The sequence below is a fragment of the Nerophis ophidion genome, linkage group LG10 (genome assembly GCF_033978795.1).
Source record: "Nerophis ophidion isolate RoL-2023_Sa linkage group LG10, RoL_Noph_v1.0, whole genome shotgun sequence".
In the NCBI taxonomy this organism is placed as follows: domain Eukaryota; kingdom Metazoa; phylum Chordata; class Actinopteri; order Syngnathiformes; family Syngnathidae; genus Nerophis; species Nerophis ophidion.
Genome location: NC_084620.1, coordinates 54,436,818 through 54,457,385, shown reverse-complemented (window position 1 = coordinate 54,457,385; position 20,568 = coordinate 54,436,818). Strand labels below are relative to the sequence as shown.

At 38.6% G+C, this 20,568-nt stretch overlaps 1 protein-coding gene across 1 annotated transcript; it reads right to left on the bottom strand.

Moving 5' to 3' along the window:
- Positions 1-4,575: 4,575 nt before the first annotated feature.
- On the bottom strand, positions 4,576-17,164 carry pmch (pro-melanin-concentrating hormone). Its single transcript, XM_061911922.1, has 3 exons — positions 16,955-17,164; positions 4,937-5,051; positions 4,576-4,865 (listed from the first exon to the last, which is right to left on the bottom strand). Exons 1-3 carry the CDS (start codon positions 17,162-17,164, stop codon positions 4,816-4,818), a joined length of 375 nt encoding a protein of 124 aa, XP_061767906.1. The 3' UTR covers positions 4,576-4,815.
- Positions 17,165-20,568: the final 3,404 nt, after the last annotated feature.

The window sequence follows — 20,568 nt, the reverse complement described above, 5'->3', positions numbered from 1 at the left end:
CATTTCAAATAAACTTTTATTTGGTTTCAACAATTTTGCCGTCGCTTTATTTTGAAAGTCATGTGTAAAGTGGAAAAACACACAAATGCTTCTTTTGTGACACTTCCTGCTAGAATGGCCCAACTCTGTAAATATCTTCCATTCCAAATAAACTTTTATTTTGTTGTATCACTAGCAATTTTGCCGTTGCTTTATTTTGAAAATCACGTGCAAAGCAAAAATGTTTTTTCATGACACTTCCTGCTAAAATGACTCAACTCTGTAAATATCTTCCATTTCAAATAAACTTTTATTTTGTTTTAACAAGTTTGCTGTTTTATTTTGAAAGTCACATGTAAAGCACAATGTTTTTGTTTTTTTCATGACACTTCCTGCTAGAATGACCCAACTCTAAATATGGTCCATTTCAAATAAACTTTTATTTGGTTTCAACAATTTTGCCGTCGCTTTATTTTGAAAGTCATGTGTAAAGTGGAAAAACGCACAAATGCTTCTGTTGTGACACTTCCTGCTAGAATGGCCCAACTCTGTAAATATGTTCCATTTCAAATAAACTTTTATTTTGTTGTATCACTAGCAATTTTGCCGTTGCTTTATTTTGAAAATCACGTGCAAAGCAAAAAAAAAAATTTTCATGACACTTCCTGCTAAAATGACTCAACTCTGTAAATATCTTCCATTTCAAATAAACTTATTTTGTTGTATCACTAGAAATTTTGCCTTTGCTTTATTTTGAAAGTCACGTGCAAAGCAAAAATGTTTTTTTCATGACACTTCCTGCGAAAATGACCCAACTCTGTAAATGTGTTCCATTTCAAATAAACTTTTATTTTGTTGTATCACTAGCAATTTTGCCGTTGCTTTATTTTGAAAGTCACGATCAAAGAAAAAATGTTTTTTTCATGACACTTCCTGCTAAAATGACCCAACTCTGTAAATATGTTCCATTTCAAATAAACTTTTATTTTGTTGTATCACTAGCAATTTTGCCGTTGCTTTATTTTGAAAGTCACGATCAAAGCAAAAATGTTTTTTTCATGACACTTCCTGCGAAAATGACCCAACTCTGTAAATATGTTCCATTTCAAATAAACTTTTATTTTGTTGTATCACTAGCAATTTTGCCGTTGCTTTATTTTGAAAGTCACGATCAAAGCAAAAATGTTTTTTTCATGACACTTCCTGCTAAAATGACCCAACTCTGTAAATATGTTCAATTTCAAATAAACTTTTATTTTGTTGTATCACTAGCAATTTTGCCGTTGCTTTATTTTGAAAGTCACGATCAAAGCAAAAATGTTTTTTTCATGACACTTCCTGCTAAAATGACTCAACTCTGTAAATATCTTCCATTTCAAATAAACTTTTATTTTGTTGTATCACTAGCAATTTTGCCGTTGCTTTATTTTGAAAGTCACGTGCAAAGCAAAAATGTTTTTTCATGACACTTCCTGCTAAAATGACTCAACTCTGTAAATATGTTCCATTTCAAATAAACTTTTATTTTGTTGTATCACTAGTAATTTTGCCGTTGCTTTATTTTGAAAGTCACTTGTAAAGCGGAGCAAAACACTTTTTATTTTTGTAAAAATTCCTGCAAGAATGACCAAACCCTGTTAATACTGTATGTTCCACTTTCAAATAAACTTTTATTTTGTTTTATCACTTTAGCAATGTTGCTCTTGCTTTATTCTCAAAGTCACATATAAAGTAGAGCAAAGAACAAATATTTTTTTCGTGACACTTCCTGCTAGAGTGACCAAACTCTGTAAATATATTTCATTTCAAATAAACTTATTTTGTTTTATCACCTTAGCAATTCTGCCGTTGCTTTATTTTGAAAGTCAAGTGTAAAGCATAGCAAAGCACACATTTTTTTTGTGACACTTCCTGCTAGAATGACCACTTCCTGTTAAAATGACCCAACTCTATACATAGATTTAATTTCAAATAAACTTTTATTTTGTTTTATCACTTTAGCATATTGCTATTGTTTTATTTTGAAAGACAAGTGTAAAGTGGAGCAAAGCACAATTTTTTTTTGTGACACTTCCTGCCAGAATGACCAAACTGTAATTATCTTCTATTTCAAATAAACTTTTATTTTGTCTTATCACCAGCAATTTTGCCGTTGCTTTATTTTGAAAGTCACGTGTAAAGCACAAATGGTTTTTTTTGTGACACTTCCTGCTATAATGACCCAACTCTGAAAATATCTTCCATTTCAAATAAACTTTTTTTTTTAATCACTTTAGCAATATTGCTATTGTCTTATTTTGAAAAACAAGTGTAAAGTGGAGCAAAGCACAATTTTTTATTTTGTGACACTTCCTGCCAGAATGACCAAACTCTGTAAATATCTTCCGTTTCGAATAAACTTTTATTTTGTTTTAACAATGTTGCTGTTGCTTTATTTTGAGAGTCAAGTGTAAAACGGAGCAAAGCACAAATGCTTTATTGTGACACTTCCTGCCAGAATGACCAAACTCTGTAAATATCTTCCATTGCAAATAAACTTTTATTTTGTTGTATCGCTAGCAATTTTGCCTTTGCTTTATTTTGAAGGTCAGGTGTAAAGCGTAGCAAGGCACAAATGTTTTTTTTTTTTTTTTGTGACACTTCCTGCAAGAATGACCACTTCCTGCTGAAATGACCCAACTCTGTACATAGATTTCATTTCAAATAAACTTTTATTTTGTTTTATCACTTTAGCATATTGCTATTGTTTTATTTTGAAAGACAAGTGTAAAGTGGAGCAAAGCACAATTTTTTTTGTGACACTTCCTGCCAGAATGACCAAACTATAATTATCTTCCATTTCAAATAAACTTTTATTTTGTTTTATCACCAGCAATTTTGCCGTTGCTTTATTTTGAAAGTCACGTGTAAAACACAAATGTTTTTTTGTGACACTTCCTGCTATAGTGATCCAACTCTGTAAATATGTTCCATTTCAAATAAACGTTTGTGTTGTTTTATCACTTTAGCAATATTGCTATTGTTTTATTTTGAAAAACAAGTGTAAAGTGGAGCAAAGCACAATTTTTTATTTTGTGACACTTCCTGCCAGAATGACCAAATTCTGTAAATATCTTCCGTTTCGAATAAACTTTTATTTTGTTTTAACAATGTTGCTGCTCCTTTATTTTGAAAGTCAAGTGTAAAACGGAGCAAAGCACAAATGCTTTATTGTGACACTTCCTGCCAGAATGACCAAACTCTGTAAATATTTTCCATTGCAAATAAACTTTTATTTTGTTGTATCGCTAGCAATTTTGCCGTTGCTTTATTTTGAAAGTCACTTGTAAAGCGGAGCAAAGCATTTTATTATTTATTTATAATTTATTTTTTCGTTTTATTACTTTATCAATTTTGCCTTTGCCTTATTTTGAAGGTCAGGTGTAAAGCGTAGCAAAGCACAAATGTTTTTTTTTGTTGTTTTTTTTGTGATACTTCCTGCAAGAATGACCCAACTCTGAACATATATTTCATTTCAAATAAACTTTTATTTTGTTTTATCACTTTAGCATATTGCTATTGTTTTATTTTGAAAGACAAGTGGAAAGTGGAGCAAAGCACAATTTTTTTTGTGACACTTCCTGCCAGAATGACCAAACTATAATTATCTTCCATTTCAAATAAACTTTTATTTTGTTTTATCACCAGCAATTTTGACAGGTTGATTGGCAACACTAAATTGGCCCTAGTGTGTGAATGTGAGTGTGAATGTTGTCTGTCTATCTGTGTTGGCCCTGCGATGAGGTGGCGACTTGTCCAGGGTGTACCCCGCCTTCCGCCCGATTGTAGCTGAGATAGGCGCCAGCGCCCCCCGCGACCCCGAAAGGGAATAAGCGGTAGAAAATGGATGGATGGATGGAATTTTGACATTGCTTTATTTTGAAAGTCACGTGTAAAGCACAAATGTTTTTTTTTGTGACACTTCCTGCTATAATGACCCAACTCTGTAAATATGTTCCATTTCAAATAAACTTTTATTTTGTTGTATCACTTTAGCAACATTGCTATTGTTTTATTTTGAAAAACAAGTGTAAAGTGGAGCAAAGCACAATTTTATTTTTGTGTGACACTTCCTGCCAGAATGACCAAACTCTGTAAATACCTTCCACTGCAAATAAACTTTTATTTTGTTGTACCACTAGCAATTTTGCTGTTGCTTTATTTTGAAAGTCACTTGTAAATCGGAGCAAAGCGCTTTTTTAATTTTTTTTAATTATTTTTTTTGTGACACTTCCTGCTAGAATGACCAAACTCTGTGAATATCTTCCATTTCAAATAAACTTTAATTTTATTTTCGCATTTTGGCCGTTGCTTTATTTTGAAAGTCGAGTGTAAAGCAGAGCAAAGAACAAATGTTTTTTTTTTGGTGACACTTCCTGCTAGAATGACCCAAGTCTGTAAATATTTTCCATTTCCAATAAACTTTAATTTTATTTTATCACTTTTGCAATGTTGCCATTGCTTTATTTTGAAAGCCACATGTAAAGCAGAGCAAAGCACTTTTTTTTGTGACACTTCCTGCTAGAATGACCAAACTGTAAATATCTTCCATTTCAAATAAACCTTTATTTAATTTTACCAATTTTGCAGTTGCTTTATTTTGAAAGTCAAGTGTAAAGCATGGCAAAGCACAAATGCTTTTATTTGTGACACTTCCTGCCAGAATGACCAAACTCTGTAAACATGTATTATTTCAAACAGACTTTTATTTTGTGGTGTCACTTCCTGCAGGTTGTTGACGATGCATTCAAACTTTTATTTTGTGGTGTCGCCTCCTGCAGGTGGTTGATGATGCGTTCAGGACCCCCAGCAGGGTCGGTACACTCTCCCAATCATGCAGCGCAGCACTGGACACAAAAGACAGGTGTGAAGCACGAGTGACGTCAGCTTTGGTGCGGGGTGGTGCCGCCGTGTTCACCGTCTATGTCCGAGTCCTGGCGCTCCACCCTCAGGTTGTCTGAAGGGGTGTGACTCCAGCTCCGCGTCAAAGCAGGAATCGAACCCCGCGTGCGTGCTGCTCTGTGCCTGGGGTCCTGCAAACACCACATGGTTTACTACTGACTGCTGTGTCCCAATACTTATGTCAAACTGCTGCCAAATGAAAACAATGACAAGTCAACATATTGCAGTACTACTTAAGTACTACTGTGACTAGTGCAGTACTAGAGTAGTATAGTAGTCTGACATTACTTTGTATGCCAATAGTACTGTATGGACTGCCATACAGTACTATTACTATCATACAGTACTTGAGTACTACTGTGTTACTACTTACAGTACTACAGTAGTGCAGTAATATACTATAAATATCATACAGTATTTGAGTACTATAGTACTACTAACATAGAGTACTGCAGTCGAACAGTAGTATAGTACGATACTAATACTACCGTGCAGTACCTGAGTACTATACTATTACTACCATACAGTACCTAAGTACTATACTATTACAACAATACATTACTACAGTAGTACAGTACTATACGATTACTACCATACAGTACCTAAGCACTATACTATTACTTCCACACAGTACTTAAGTACTACACTAATACTACCATACAGTACCAGAGTACTATACTATTACTACCATAGGGTACTCGAGTACTATACTATTACAACAATACATTACTACAGTAGTACAGTACTATACTATTACTTCCACACAGTACTTGAGTACTGTACTATTACTACCATACAGTACCTGGGTACTATACTATTACTTCCACACAGTACTTGGGTATTATACTATTACTACCATGCAGTACCTGAGTATAATACTATTAATTCCACACAGTACCTAAGTACTATACTATTACTTCCACACAGCACTTGAGTAATATACTATTACTACCATGTAGTACCTGAGTACTATACTTTTACTTCCACACAGTACTTGAGTACTATACTATTACTAGCATACAGTACCCAACTACTATACTATTACTTCCACACAGTACTTGAGTACTATACTATTACTAGCATACAGTACCCAACTGCTATACTATTACTTACACACAGTACTTGAGTACTATACTATTACTACCATACAGTACCTGGGTACTATACAATTACTTCCACACAGTACTTGAGAACTATACTATTATTACCATACAGTACCTGGGTACTATACTATTATTTCCACACAGTACTTGAGTACTATACTTTATGTGTAGTGGTTTGTGTTGTGGTTTGTGCAGCCCTTTGAGACACTAGTGATTTAGGGCTATATAAGTAAACATTGATTGATTGATTGATTATTACTACCATACAGTACATGAGTACTATACTATTACTTCCACACAGCACTTGAGTACTATACTATTACTACCATACAGTACTCGAGTACTATACTATTACAACAATACATTACTACAGTGGTACAGTACTATACGATCACTACCATACAGTACCTAAGTACTATACTATTACTTCCACACAGTACATGAGTACTATACTATTACTACCATACAGTACTCGAGTAGTATAGTAGTCTGACATTACTTTGCATGCCAATAGTACTGTATGGACTGCCATACAGTACTATTACTATCACGCAGTACTTGAGTACTACTGTGTTACTACTCACAGTACTACAGTAGTGCAGTAATATACTATTAATATCATACAGTATTTGAGTACTATAGTACTACTACCATAGAGTACTGCAGTCATACAGTTGTGCAGTACTATACTAATACTACCATACAGTACCTGAGTACTATACTATTATCCCCATACAGTACTTGAGTACTAGTGTGTTACTACAAACAGTACTACAGTCGTGCAGTAATACATTATTAATATCATACAGTGTTTGAGTACTATAGCACTACTAACATAGAGTACTGCAGTGATACAGTAGTGCAGTACTATACTAATACTACCATACAGTACCTGAGTACTATAATATTACTACCATACAGTACCTGAGTACTATACTATTACTACCATACAGTACTTGAGTACTACAGTACTACTACCATAGAAAACTACAGTCCTAAAGTAGTACAGTACTATACTATTACTATCATACAGTACTTGAGTACTATACTATTACTACCATACAATACTTAAGTACTATACTATCACTATCATACAGTACTTGAGTAAGATACTATAACCACCATACAGTACTTGATCACTATACTATTACTACCATACAGTACTTGAGTACTATACTATTACTATCACACAGTACCTGAGTACTATACTATTACTAAATACAGTATTTGAGTACTATACAATTACTAACACACAGTACTTGAGTACTATAGCATTACTATTATACAGTACATGAGTTCTACAGTACTAAGAGCATAAGGTACTACAGTAGTACAGTACTATACAATTACTACCATTCAGTACTTGAGTACTTTACTAGCACAACCATACAGTACTGCAGTAGTGCAGTGATATACTATTACTACCATATATTACTTGAGTACTAAGTACTACAACCATACAGTACTACAGTAGATACTATAACCATCATACAGTAATGGAGGACTACAGTATTACTACCATACAGTACTACAGTAGTAAACTAATATACTATTACTATCATACAGTACTTGACTACGACACTATTACTACAATACAGTAGTTGAGTACTATACCATTACTACCATACAGTACTTGAGTACAATACTAGTACTATCATACCGTATTTGAGTACTACAGTACTACTACCATACAGTACTACAGTGGTACAGTACTATACTATTACAACTATACAGTTCCTGAGTACTATACTATTACTATTATACAGTATTTGAGTACTACAGTTTTACTACCATACAGTACTACAGTACAATACTATTACTACCATACAGTACTACAGTAGTAGAGTACTATTCTATTACTACCTTACAGTACTTGAGTATTATACTAGTACTACCATACGGTACTTGCGTACATTACAAGTAATATCATACAGTATTTGAGTACTACAGTACTACAGTAGTACAGTACTATACTATTGCTACCATACAGTACTGCAGTGGTACAGTACTATACTATTACTTCCACTAAGTACTACAGTAGTGCTGTACTATACTATTACTACCACACAGTACTACAGTGGCACAGTACTATACTATTACTGCCACACAGTACTACATTAGTGCAATACTATACTATTACTAACACACAGTGCTACAATAGTACAGTACTATACTATTACTACCATACAGTACTACACTATTACTACCACACAGTGCTACAGTAGTACAGTACTATACTATTACTACCATACAGTACTATACTATTACTACCACACAGTGCTACAGTAGTACAGTACTATACTGTTACTACCATACAGTACTATACTATTGCTACGACCACACAGTACTATAGTGGTACAGTACGATACTATTATTACCACACAGTGCTACAGTAGTACAGTACTATACTATTACTGCCATACAGTACTACAGTAGTACAGTACTATACTATAACTGCCACACAGTACTACAGTGGTACATTACTATACTATTACTACCACACGGTACTACAGTGGTAGAGTACTATACTATTACTACCACACAGTACTACAGTAGTACAGCACTATACTATTACTACCGCACAGTACCACATTAGTACAGTACTATACTATTACTACCACACTGTACTACATTAGTACAGTACTACAGTATTACTACCGCACAGTACTACAGTAGTAGAGTAATATACTAGTACTACCATACAGAACTTGAGTACTACAGTGCTACTATCATACAGTACTACAGTAGTACAGTACTATACTATTACTACCACACAGTGCTACAGTAGCACAGTACTATACTATTACTACCACACAGTACTACAGTGGTACAGTACTATACTATTACTCCCACACAGTACTACAGTAGTACAGTACTATACTATTACTACCACACAGTAGTACAGTACTATACTATTACTCCCACACAGTACTACAGTAGTGCAGTACTATACTATTACTACCACACAGTAGTACAGTACTATACTATTACTACCATACAGTACTGCAGTAGTGCAGTACTATACTATTACTACCACACAGTACTACAGTAGAAGAGTAATATACTAGTACTACCATACAGTACCACAGTAGTACAGTACTATACTATTACTACCACGCAGTAGTACAGTACTATATTATTACTACCACACAGTACTACAGTAGTACAGTACTATAGAAGTACTACCACACAGTACTTGAGTAGTACAGTACTATACTATTACTACCACACAGTACTGCCGTACTATACTATTACTACCACACAGTAGTACAGCACTATACTATTACTACCACACAGTACTACAGTAGTACAGTACTACATTATTATAACCACACAGTACTACAGTAGTACAGTACGATACTACCACACAGTACTTGAGTACAATACTAGTACTATCAAACAGTATTTGTGTACTACAGTTTTACTACCACACAGTACTACATTAGTACAGTACTATACTATTACTACCACACAGTGCTACAGTAGTACAGTACTATACCAGTACTACCACACAGTACTTGAGTACAATACCAGTACTACCATACAGTATATGAGTACTACAGTTTTACTACCACACAGTACTACATTAGTACATTACTACAGTACTACTATCATACAGTGCTACAGTAGTAGAGTTTTATACCAGTACTACCACACAGTACTTGAGTACTACAGTACTACTATCATACAGTGCTACAGTAGTACAGTACTATACCAGTACTACCACACAGTACTACAGTAGTAGAGTAATATACCAGTACTACCACACAGTACTTGAGTACTAGAGCCAGAGAGTACTTGGTTGAGCCGGGGTGAGAAGTGAAGTGTTGGATGAGGAAGGTGCAGGAAATGGAGAGGACATTCAAAGTGCTGAAGTAAGAGAAGTCATGTCAAGCGCTCATAAAAAGAAAAGTCCTTCCTGATCTGCAAGACGTGGAACACAAAAATAGGCGAGAGTTTTCAAGGAGACAAAAACAGATGCACACACGTGGAAGGAGAAGAAACTGCCTCTGGATTTATGACGGCTGCTATCAACATGTCAGATGTGGACGCAGTACTCGGTACACGCAGTACAAATACCCGAGTACTTCGCTTGTTCTTAGTAATCACACAAGTAAATGTTTCTGCCACAACAAATCCAATTCATTTGTTCCAGACACTTTGGTATTTTTTCCATGTGAATAACATAAAACAGTCTATTATACATCATTATTCACATGTGAATAACATGAATACAGTCTATTATACGGCATTATTCACATGTGAATAATATAAATACAGTCTATTATACGGCATTATTCACATGTGAATAATATAAATACAGTCTAATATACAGCATTATTCACATGTGAATAATTTAAATACAGTCTTTTATACAGCATTATTCACATGTGAATAACATAAATACAGTCTATTATACAGCATTATTCACATGTGAATAATATAAATACAGTCAATTATACAGCATTATTCACATGTGAATAATATAAATACAGTCTATAATACAGCATTATTCACATGTGAATAACATAAATACAGTCTATTATACGGCATTATTCAAATGTGAATATTATAAATACAGTCTATTTAACAGCATTATTCACATGTGAATGTCCATCAGCCCATTATATACTGTATACTGTATAATGCATATATTCCTTTTTGACTGTACTTGAATGTATAATAGACTGTATTTATATTATTCACATGTGAATAATATAAATAATAATGGTGTATAATAGACTGTATTTATATTATTCAAATGTGAAAAATATAAATGTTGTTTATTATACAGCATTATTCACATGTGAATAACATGGCCTTTGAAAGCGTGGAAAAAATAAGTGTAAGTAAAGTACCTTATCTTTTCTTAATAAATGTATGACAAAAATAAATATACTGTGTACAATTACACACACACACATATATATATATATATATATATATATATATATATATATATATATATATATATATATATATATATTTATATATATATATATATATATATATATATATATATATATATTATTGTTATTAGTATTGAAATCATGATTACTGATTGTTAGGGTGTGAATGTAATACCATCATGTCATGTATAATGTCTAATAAAAAGACTATAAATAAACATTATCCATATATTTATTGACAAATTTTTATTTTTTTTATTTTTTTAAGAACATCAACTTGTCAGGTTTTTTTCATTACGTGATCTCTTCATCTCTGTTTTTACATTTTGATGGAGGGATTTTTTTTTGTTTAATTATTATAATTTATTTAAGTTATGTACATTCATATGTACATATAGATGTATGGGAATTAACTATATTTTCTAGTTTGTATTATTATTATTATTATTATTATTTTAATACACTGTAGCACTTTAAGGTTGTTTGCTTAATGCAAAGTGCTTTTTTAAAAATAAAATCTATTACTATTATTAACAAAATGATGTGTCACATGAATGGTCGTTGAAGTAAAACCTTTGTGACATGAAAAAAAACACAAGTAATGTAAAAAAAAACAACAACAAAAAACCTGCTGTTTACTTTTTGGGATCGAAATAAAACACAAAGTTCGGCCAACAAAAATAAAGAGTGACTCCTCTCACATCGAATACACAATCTTCACGGCCGGCGTTCATTTGGTTGAGATGACAAAACATTTGAGTATTGATGTTATTTGAAGACTGATGCAGTTTGTAGTTAAATAATGGAGGAGTGAACATACCGCTAAACAAAGTAAAGACTTTATAAAGAAGTTTTGATAACGTTAACGACACATCGCCTGCTTTTTCCTCACCTCATTAACTCTCAGTCACAGCAGCTGTGTTGAGAAAATAAAACCAACATCAAACTGTATACTTTTAGTATGCTCTTAAATTATGTTAAACCAAGCAATTATTTGTATTAATTGTTTTGATTGGTTTTACACTATAAAATTGTTTTTAATCATGTTTATTTTTATGTCGTTTTTATATTGGTTTTATATTTATTTATGTTTTGTTTTTATTCAGTCCGTGGTGGAGCTAAGGATGATATTTGAATATTGTTTTTAATATCGTTGGGCAGCACTTTGGAAACATTTCTGTTGTTTAAATGTGCGACACAAATAAAGTGGATTGAATTGATCAGATTGGATCCGTTAACGCTGAGGAGGAATCTCCGGAGCAAAGTCCGTGTAGTTCGTCCGCCATGATTGTCAGGCCAAACGAGCTTGCGCCTGACTTTTTGTTGCCTAATATTTGTTATTTAATTCTTGTTTTTGCGGTAATTAGACGGTGTTACTAACCGTCTGGAATTTTATCGCAAATTATCATTACACCGTTTACTGTTACATTTCTCGCCCATTAAGAAGTAAAAAGTCAAGTGCGGTCACAGCATGTTCTTGCCGCAAATGTCGGTCAATTTTTTTTTTAGGGCACGACGGCAAATGACGAGGGCGGTCGCGGCTTTCGCCACGGTTGCCGTGGTTACATTCGAGCCTGACATCATGCGCACGCTCTCTACCTTGAAGCACGTGGTGGAGACAAGTCGAAGAAAATGTCCTTGAACGAGTGCGATCGCTTCTCCCTCAGGCTGATGAACGAATGAGTGCGATCGCTTCTCCTACATGCTGATGAATGAATGAGTGCGATCGCTTCTCCCACAGGCTGATGAACGAATGAGTGTGACTGCTTCTCCCACATGCTGATGAACAAAGGAGTGCGAGCGCTTCTCCCACCGGCTGATGAACGAATGAGTGTGACCGCTTCTCCCACAGGCCGATGAACGAATGAGTGTGGCCGCTTCTCCCACAGGCTGATGAACAAATGAGTGTGATCGCTTCTCCTGCCGGCTGATGAAAGAATGATGTAATCGCTTCTCCTACAGGGTGATGAATGAATGAGTGCGATCACTTCACCCATAGGCTGATGAACGAATGTGTGCGAGCACTTCTCCCACCGGCTGATAAACGAATGAGTGTGGCCGCTTCTCCCACAGGCTGATGAACAAATGAGTGCGATCGCTTCTCCCCCGGCTGATGAATGAATGATGTAATCGCTTCTCCTACAGGGTGATGAATGAATGACTGCGATCACTTCACCCACAGGCTGATGAACGAATGAGTGCGATCGCTTCTCCCACAGGCTGATGAACAAATGAGTGCGAGCACTTCTCCCACCGGCTGATGAACGAATGAGTGTGACCGCTTCTCCCACAGGCCGATGAACGAATGAGTGTGGCCGCTTCTCCCACAGGCTGATGAACAAATGAGTGCGATCGCTTCTCCCACCGGCTGATGAAAGAATGATGTAATTGCTTCTCCTACAGGGTGATGAATGAATGAGTACGATCACTTCACCCACAGGCTGATGAACAAATGAGTGCGAGCACTTCTCCCACCGGCTGATGAACGAATGAGTGTGACCGCTTCTCCCACAGGCCGATGAACGAATGAGTGCGATCGCTTCTCCCACCGGCTGATGAAAGAATGATGTAATCGCTTCTCCTACAGGGTGATGAAAGAATGATGTAATCGCTTCTCCTACAGGGTGATGAATGAATGAGTGCGATCGCTTCAACCACAGGCTGATGAACGAAGGAGTGCGATTGCTTCTCCCACAGGCTGATGAACGAATGAGTGTGATCGCTTCTCCCACAGGCTGATGAACGAATTAGTGTGACCGCTTCTCCCACAGGCCGATGAACGAATGAGTGTGGCTGCTTCTCCCACAGGCTGATGAATGAATGAGTGTGATCGCTTCTCCCACATGCTGATGAATGAATGAGTACAATCGCTTCTCCCACAGGCTGATGAACAAATGAGTGCGAGCGCTTCTCCCACATGCTGATGAATGAATGAGTATGATCGCTTTTCCCACAGGCTGATGAACGAATGAGTGTGGCCGCTTCTCCCACAGGCTGATGAACGAATGAGTGCGACCGCTTCTCCCACAGGCTGATGAATGAATGAGTGGGATTGCTTCTCCCGCCGGCTGATGAACGAATGAGTGTGACCGCTTCTCCCACAGGCTGATGAATGAATGAGTGTGATCGCTTCTCCCACAGGCTGATGAACGAATGAGTGGGATTGCTTCTCCCACATGCTGATGAATGAATGAGTGCAATCCCTTCACCCACAGGCTGATGAACGAATGAGTGCGAGCGCTTCTCCCACCGGCTGATAAACGAATGAGTGCGATTGCTTCTCCCACCAACTGATGAAAGAATTAATGTAATCGCTTCTCCTACAGGGTGATTAATGACTGCGTGCGATTGCTTCACCCACAGGCTGAAGAACGAATTAGTGCGATTGCTTCTCCCACAGGCTGATGAACGAATGAGTGCGAGCGCTTCTCCAACAGGCTGATGAATGAATGAGTGTGATTGCTTCTCCCACATGCTGATGAATGAATGAGTGCGATCGCTTCTCCCACAGGCTGATGAACGAATGAGTGTGATCGCTTCTCCTACAGGGTGATGAATGAATGAGTGCGATCGCTTCTCCCACAAGCTGATGAATGAATGAGCGCGATCGCTTCTCCCACAGGCTGATGAACGAATGAGTGCGAGCGCTTCACCCACAGGCTGATGAATGTGATTGCTTCTCCCACATGCTGATGAATGAATGAGTACGATCGCTTTTCCCACAGCCTGATGAACGAATGAGTGTGACCGCTTCTCCCACAGGCTGATGAACGAATGAGTGCGATCGCTTCTCCTACAGGGTGATGAATGAATGAGTATGATCGCTTCTCCCACAGGCAGATGAATGAATGTGACTGCTTCTCCCACAGGCTGATGAACCAATGAGTGTGAGCACTTCTCCAACAGGCTGATGAACAAATGAGTGTGACCGCTTCTCCAACAGGCTGATGAACGAATGAGTGTGACCGCTTCTCCCACAGGCTGATGAACGAATGAGTACGATCGCTTCTCCCACCGGCTGATGAACGAATGAGTGCGATTGCTTCTCCCACCGGCTGATGAAAGAATAATGTAATCGTTTCTCCTACAGGGTGATGAATGACTGAGTGCGATTGCTTCACCCACAGGCTGAAGAACGAATTAGTGCGATTGCTTCTCCCACAGGCTGATGAACCAATGAGTACGAGCGCTTCTCCAACAGGCTGATGAATGAATGAGTGTGATTGCTTCTCCCACATGCTGATGAATGAATGAGTATGATCGCTTCTCCCACAGGCTGATGAACGAATGAGTGTGATCGCTTCTCCTACAGGGTGATGAATGAATGAGTGCGATCGCTTCTCCCACAAGCTGATGAACAAATGAGTGCGATCGCTTCTCCCACCCGCTGATGAAAGAATGATGTAATCGGTTCTCCTACAGGGTGATGAATGAATGAGCGGGTTCGCTTCTCCCACATGCTGATGAATGAATGAGCGCGATCGCTTCTCCCACAGGCTGATGAACGAATGAGTGCGAGCGCTTCACCCACAGGCTGATGAATGTGATTGCTTCTCCCACATGCTGATGAATGAATGAGTATGATCGCTTCTCCCACAGCCTGATGAACGAATGAGTGTGACCGCTTCTCCCACAGGCTGATGAACGAATGAGTGCGATCGCTTCTCCTACAGGGTGATGAATGAATCAGTGTGATCGCTTCTCCCACAGGCAGATGAACGAATGAGTGTGACCGCTTCTCCCACAGGCTGATGAACCAATGAGTGCGAGCGCTTCTCCAACAGGCTGATGAACAAATGAGTGTGACCGCTTCTCCAACAGGCTGATGAACGAATGAGTGTGACCGCTTCTCCCACAGGCTGATGAACGAATGAGTGCAATCGCTTCTCCCACAGGCTGATGAACAAATGAGTGCGATCGCTTTTCCCACAGGCTGATGAACGAATGAGTGTGATCGCTTCTCCCACAGGCTGATGAATGAATGAGTACGATCGCTTCTCCCACATGCTGATGAACAAATGAGTGCGATCGCTTTTCCCACAGGCTGATGAACGAATGAGTGCGATCGCTTCTCCCACAGGCTGATGAATGAATGAGTACGATCGCTTCTCCCACAAGCTGATGAACAAATGAGTGTGATCGCTTCTCCCACCGGCTGATGAAAGAATGATGTAATCGCTTCTCCTACAGGGTGATGAATGAATGAGTGCGATTGCTTCACCCACAGGCTGATGAACGAATGAGTGTGACCGCTTCTCCCATAGGCTGATGAACGAATGAGTGCGAGCGCTTCTCCAACAGGCTGATGAACGAATGAGTGTGATTGCTTCTCCCACATGCTGATGAATGAATGAGTATGATTGCTTCTCCCGCAGACTGATGAACGAATGAGTGTGACCGCTTCTCCCACAGCCTGATGAACGAATGAGTGCGAACGCTTCTCCCACCGGCTGATGAAATAATGATGTAATCGCTTCTCCTACAGGGTGATGAACAAATGAGTGCGATCGCTTCTCCTACATGCTAATGAATTAATGAGTACGATCGCTTTTCCCACAGGCTGATGAACGAATGAGTGTGGCCGCTTCTCCCACAGGCTGATGAACAAATGAGTGCGATCGCTTCTCCCACAGGTTGATGAATGAATGAGTGTGATCGCTTCTCCCACAGGCTGATGAATGAATGAGTGCAATCGCTTCTCCCACAGGCTGATGAATGAATGAGTGCGATCGCTTCTCCCACAGGCTGATGAATGAATGAGTGCGATTGCTTCTCCCACAGGCTGATGAACGAATGAGTGCGATCACTTCTCCCACAGGTTGATGAATGAATGAGTGTGATCGCTTCTCCCACAGGCTGATGAATGCTAGCCAGTGAGCCTTGCCGGCCAGGTCAGAGGAGCCAACTCACCCTGGCCGGCGAGGGGCAGAGCAAGTAGGATTGTGATGAAGCTGGTTATTTGAACAATAACACGTGAGATCAGATTATGTCTTAAATCATTTTTGTGTGTGTTACACTTACGGCCAAAAGGACCAATCTGGGGCCCCCATCTTCGTCCGTGATGTCCTCCCACATCTGGTTCCTCCTGAAGTCCGACTCGCCGTCCAGGAGCGGCGGAACCATCAGGTCTTTCTCGGCAGCGTCGTCCCCCCGTTGACTCTGCGGCATGGCGGCCAGGCGCCTGCTCAGGATGGCGAGGAGCAGCAGGGTGAAGATGCGGCGCACGGACATGATGCTCACTCACCTGCTGCTCGCCGGCGCTCTCTTATACCCGGGCGTTCAAAGAGCATCACCGCGGGGTGCTCTCGCTATTGAAGCAAAAAGGTGACAAAGAGCTGAATGGGTCTATTGGGACCTGTAATTCCCTTCCGATGGGGTCACAGAGGGCCTAGAACCAGGGCAAAGATCAGGGATTCATTTGGAAGCTGAATAAAACCCAGCTGGGGACATGACGGCTAACACGTCACCAGTAACAACATGACAGGATTATTGTGAGATGTTTACGTCTCTTTTGGTTTGAGGTTTTTTTTAAGAGGGACTCAGTACCAGACAGCCATACCCCAAACCCTGTCCTGGGCATGACATTAAAGAGCATCAGTGGAGGCTCCTCTATGGGGGTTTTGGGGCACTAGGATGTTAAAGCCTTTATTACTGTTACCCCAGGTGGTCCTTGGCAAAGGCCTAGTACCTGACTGCCCCCCTAGCCATGGATACGGCGGAGCAGGCAGAAGACGGTAGATGTAAGAACCACCACAACGGCTGCGATGGCGGACGAAGGTACCATGGGGGCCCAGTTATGGGGGAACAACAACCCAAGACCTCAACGGTGGAACCGGCGGAGGATGATTGCTAACCCTATGGATTGTCACAACGAAAAGGGTCCCCGGTCGTCTTGGACTCCATGCCACTGGACCCTGACCCGGATCTGTCAAGGATCGTGTGGTGACTGTCTGTGCACCAGTCTCCCCACGTTAAACAAAGTCACGCACGGGCATCCTCCATACCAGGAAGACCGTCATACTCGCTTCAAGTGACCACCGATGATGACCCCAAACCAGCCCAAATTGTCCGAGAATGAGACAACTGTTCCAATTCAGATGGTAGCGCGCTCGTCCAGAACCTACGAATCTGGTTTCCGGCATCCTTGTCACCGCCGTTCCCAACGGGCACGAAATATTGATACGACGTTGATTATGTGTACATGTCCTTAAAAACTGACTCTGAAGCAACGTTGCAAAATAGTTGTATTTGTAAATTGAGACAAGGTTGGATCCACATTGTGTTGGGAAATGTCCAGATTTCAATGTTCAAATCAACGTCAGAACACAACATTGATTAAACGTTGTCAAAAAGCATGTTTCAACGTTGTATTTGTGTTGATTTTTGGTTGGGAAATGACCAAATTTCAATGGTCAAATCAACCTGACATTGAATAAACGTTGTCAAAAAGCATGTTGTTTTAATGTTGTATTTGTGTAGATTTTTGGTTGGGAAATGACAACATTTCAATGGTCAAATCAACCTGACATTGAATAAACGTTGTATTTGTGTAGATTTTTGGTTGAGAAATGATCAAATTTCAATGGTCAAATCAACGTCACAACCCAACATTGATTAAACGTCGTCAAAAAGCATGTTGTTTCAACGTTGTATTTGTGTTGATTTTTGGTTGGGAAATGACCAAAATGTAATGGTCAAATCAACTTGACATTGAATAAACGTTGTCAAAAAAGCATGTTGTTTCAACATTGCATTTGTGTTTTTTTTTGGTTGGAAAATGACCAAAATTTAATGGTCAAATCAATGTCACAACCCAACATTGAATAAACGTCAAAAAGCATGTTGTTTCAACGTTGTATTTGTGTAGATTTTTGGTTGGGAAATGACAACATTTCAATGGTCAAATCAACTTGACATTGAATAAACGTTTTCAAAAAGCATGTTGTTTCAACGTTGTATTTGTGTTGATTTTTGGTTGGGAAATGACCAAAATTCAATGTTCAAATCAACGTCAGAACCCAACATTGATTAAATGTAGTCAAAAAGCATTTTGTTTCAACGTTGTATTCGTGTTTATTTTTGGTTGGGAAATGACCAATTTTCAATGGTCAAATCAACCTGACATTGAATAAACGTTGTCAAAAAGCATGTTGTTTCAATGTTCTATTTGTGTTGTTTTTTTGTTTGGAAATTGACCAAAATTCAATGGTCAAATCAACCTGACATTGAATAAACATTGTCAAAAAGCATATTGTTTCATTGTTGCATTTGTGTTGTAGAATATTGTTTGGGAAAATGACCAAAATTCAATGTTCAAATCAACGTCAGAACACAACATTGATTAAACATTGTGAAAAAGCATGTTGTTTCAACGTTGTATTTGTGTTGATTTTTGGTTGGAAAATGACCAAATTTCAATGGTCAAATCAACCCGATATTGATTAAACGTTGTCAAAAAGCATGTTGTTTCAACGTCGTATTTGTGTTGATTTTTGGTTGGAAAATGACCAAATTTCAATGGTCAAATCAATGTCACAACCCAACATTGAATAAACGTCAAAAAGCATGTTGTTTCAACGTTGTATTTGTGTTGCAGAATATTGGTTGGAAAATTATGAAATTTCAATGGTCAAATCAACCTGACATTGAATAAACGTTGTCAAAAAGCATGTTGTTTCAACGTTGTATTTGTGTTGATTTTTGGTTGGAAAATGACCAAAATTCAATGTTCAAATCAACGTCAGAACCCAACATTGATTAAACGTAGTGAACAAGCATGTTGTTTCAACGTTGAATTGCAGAAAAAGTTGAGATCTTCTCCTGACTCTCCTCATCACAGTCATCAGTTCGACTTTCATCACTTTTCTTCTTCAAGTGTGTTGCAACAACGCATCACCGCAGCCTTTTTTTTTTTTTTTTTTTCTGGGTTGCCCCTGAGAACAGCCCCATGGTTTCCTGGAAACAAAGCGCCTGATGAGAGCCTCCTCCAAGGAAAACAAGGATGTGACATCATGGGTTCTTAAAGCCTCAGTGAATTTCCACTGAGGACTGACACCACCTCCGTGTTCCTGATGCAGCTGCTCAGAGAGGCCCGTGCACTTGCTGCCTCACCCCAACCCGAAAGGTAGCAGGTCAAAGGCTGCGGAGGACTTCCTGTCGTAAGGAGGCGCACTTCCTGCGGGCTGTGAGTCACGGAGCGGCCGTGAAGAATGAGCACTCGGTGACTGAGGAGACAAGTGTGTGCTCGGGACTGCGGGAGTTCTGGCAGATTGGGTTTCAGGGCTCCCTCCAACAAGAACTGATCAATGGGAGCCGGCTGCCAGGAGCCTGTGCAGTTCTTAAGGTTATTCAAACATCGGCGTGTTCGCCTCTACTTTCAACCCGGAGGCGCCGATGAGAAGGATTTCTTCACAGTTTGTGGAAAATCTAAAGAAGAACCCTTCAAACTTTACCACATCTAACCCTAAACACACTGGTTCAGGAACTATACCTACAGTTACTAGAACTGCAGTAACTATACCTACAGTTACCATACTTCAATAATTATACCTACAGTTACTAGAACTGCAGTAACTATACCTACAGTTACCATACTTCAATAACTATACCTTCAGTTACTAGAACTGCAGTAACTA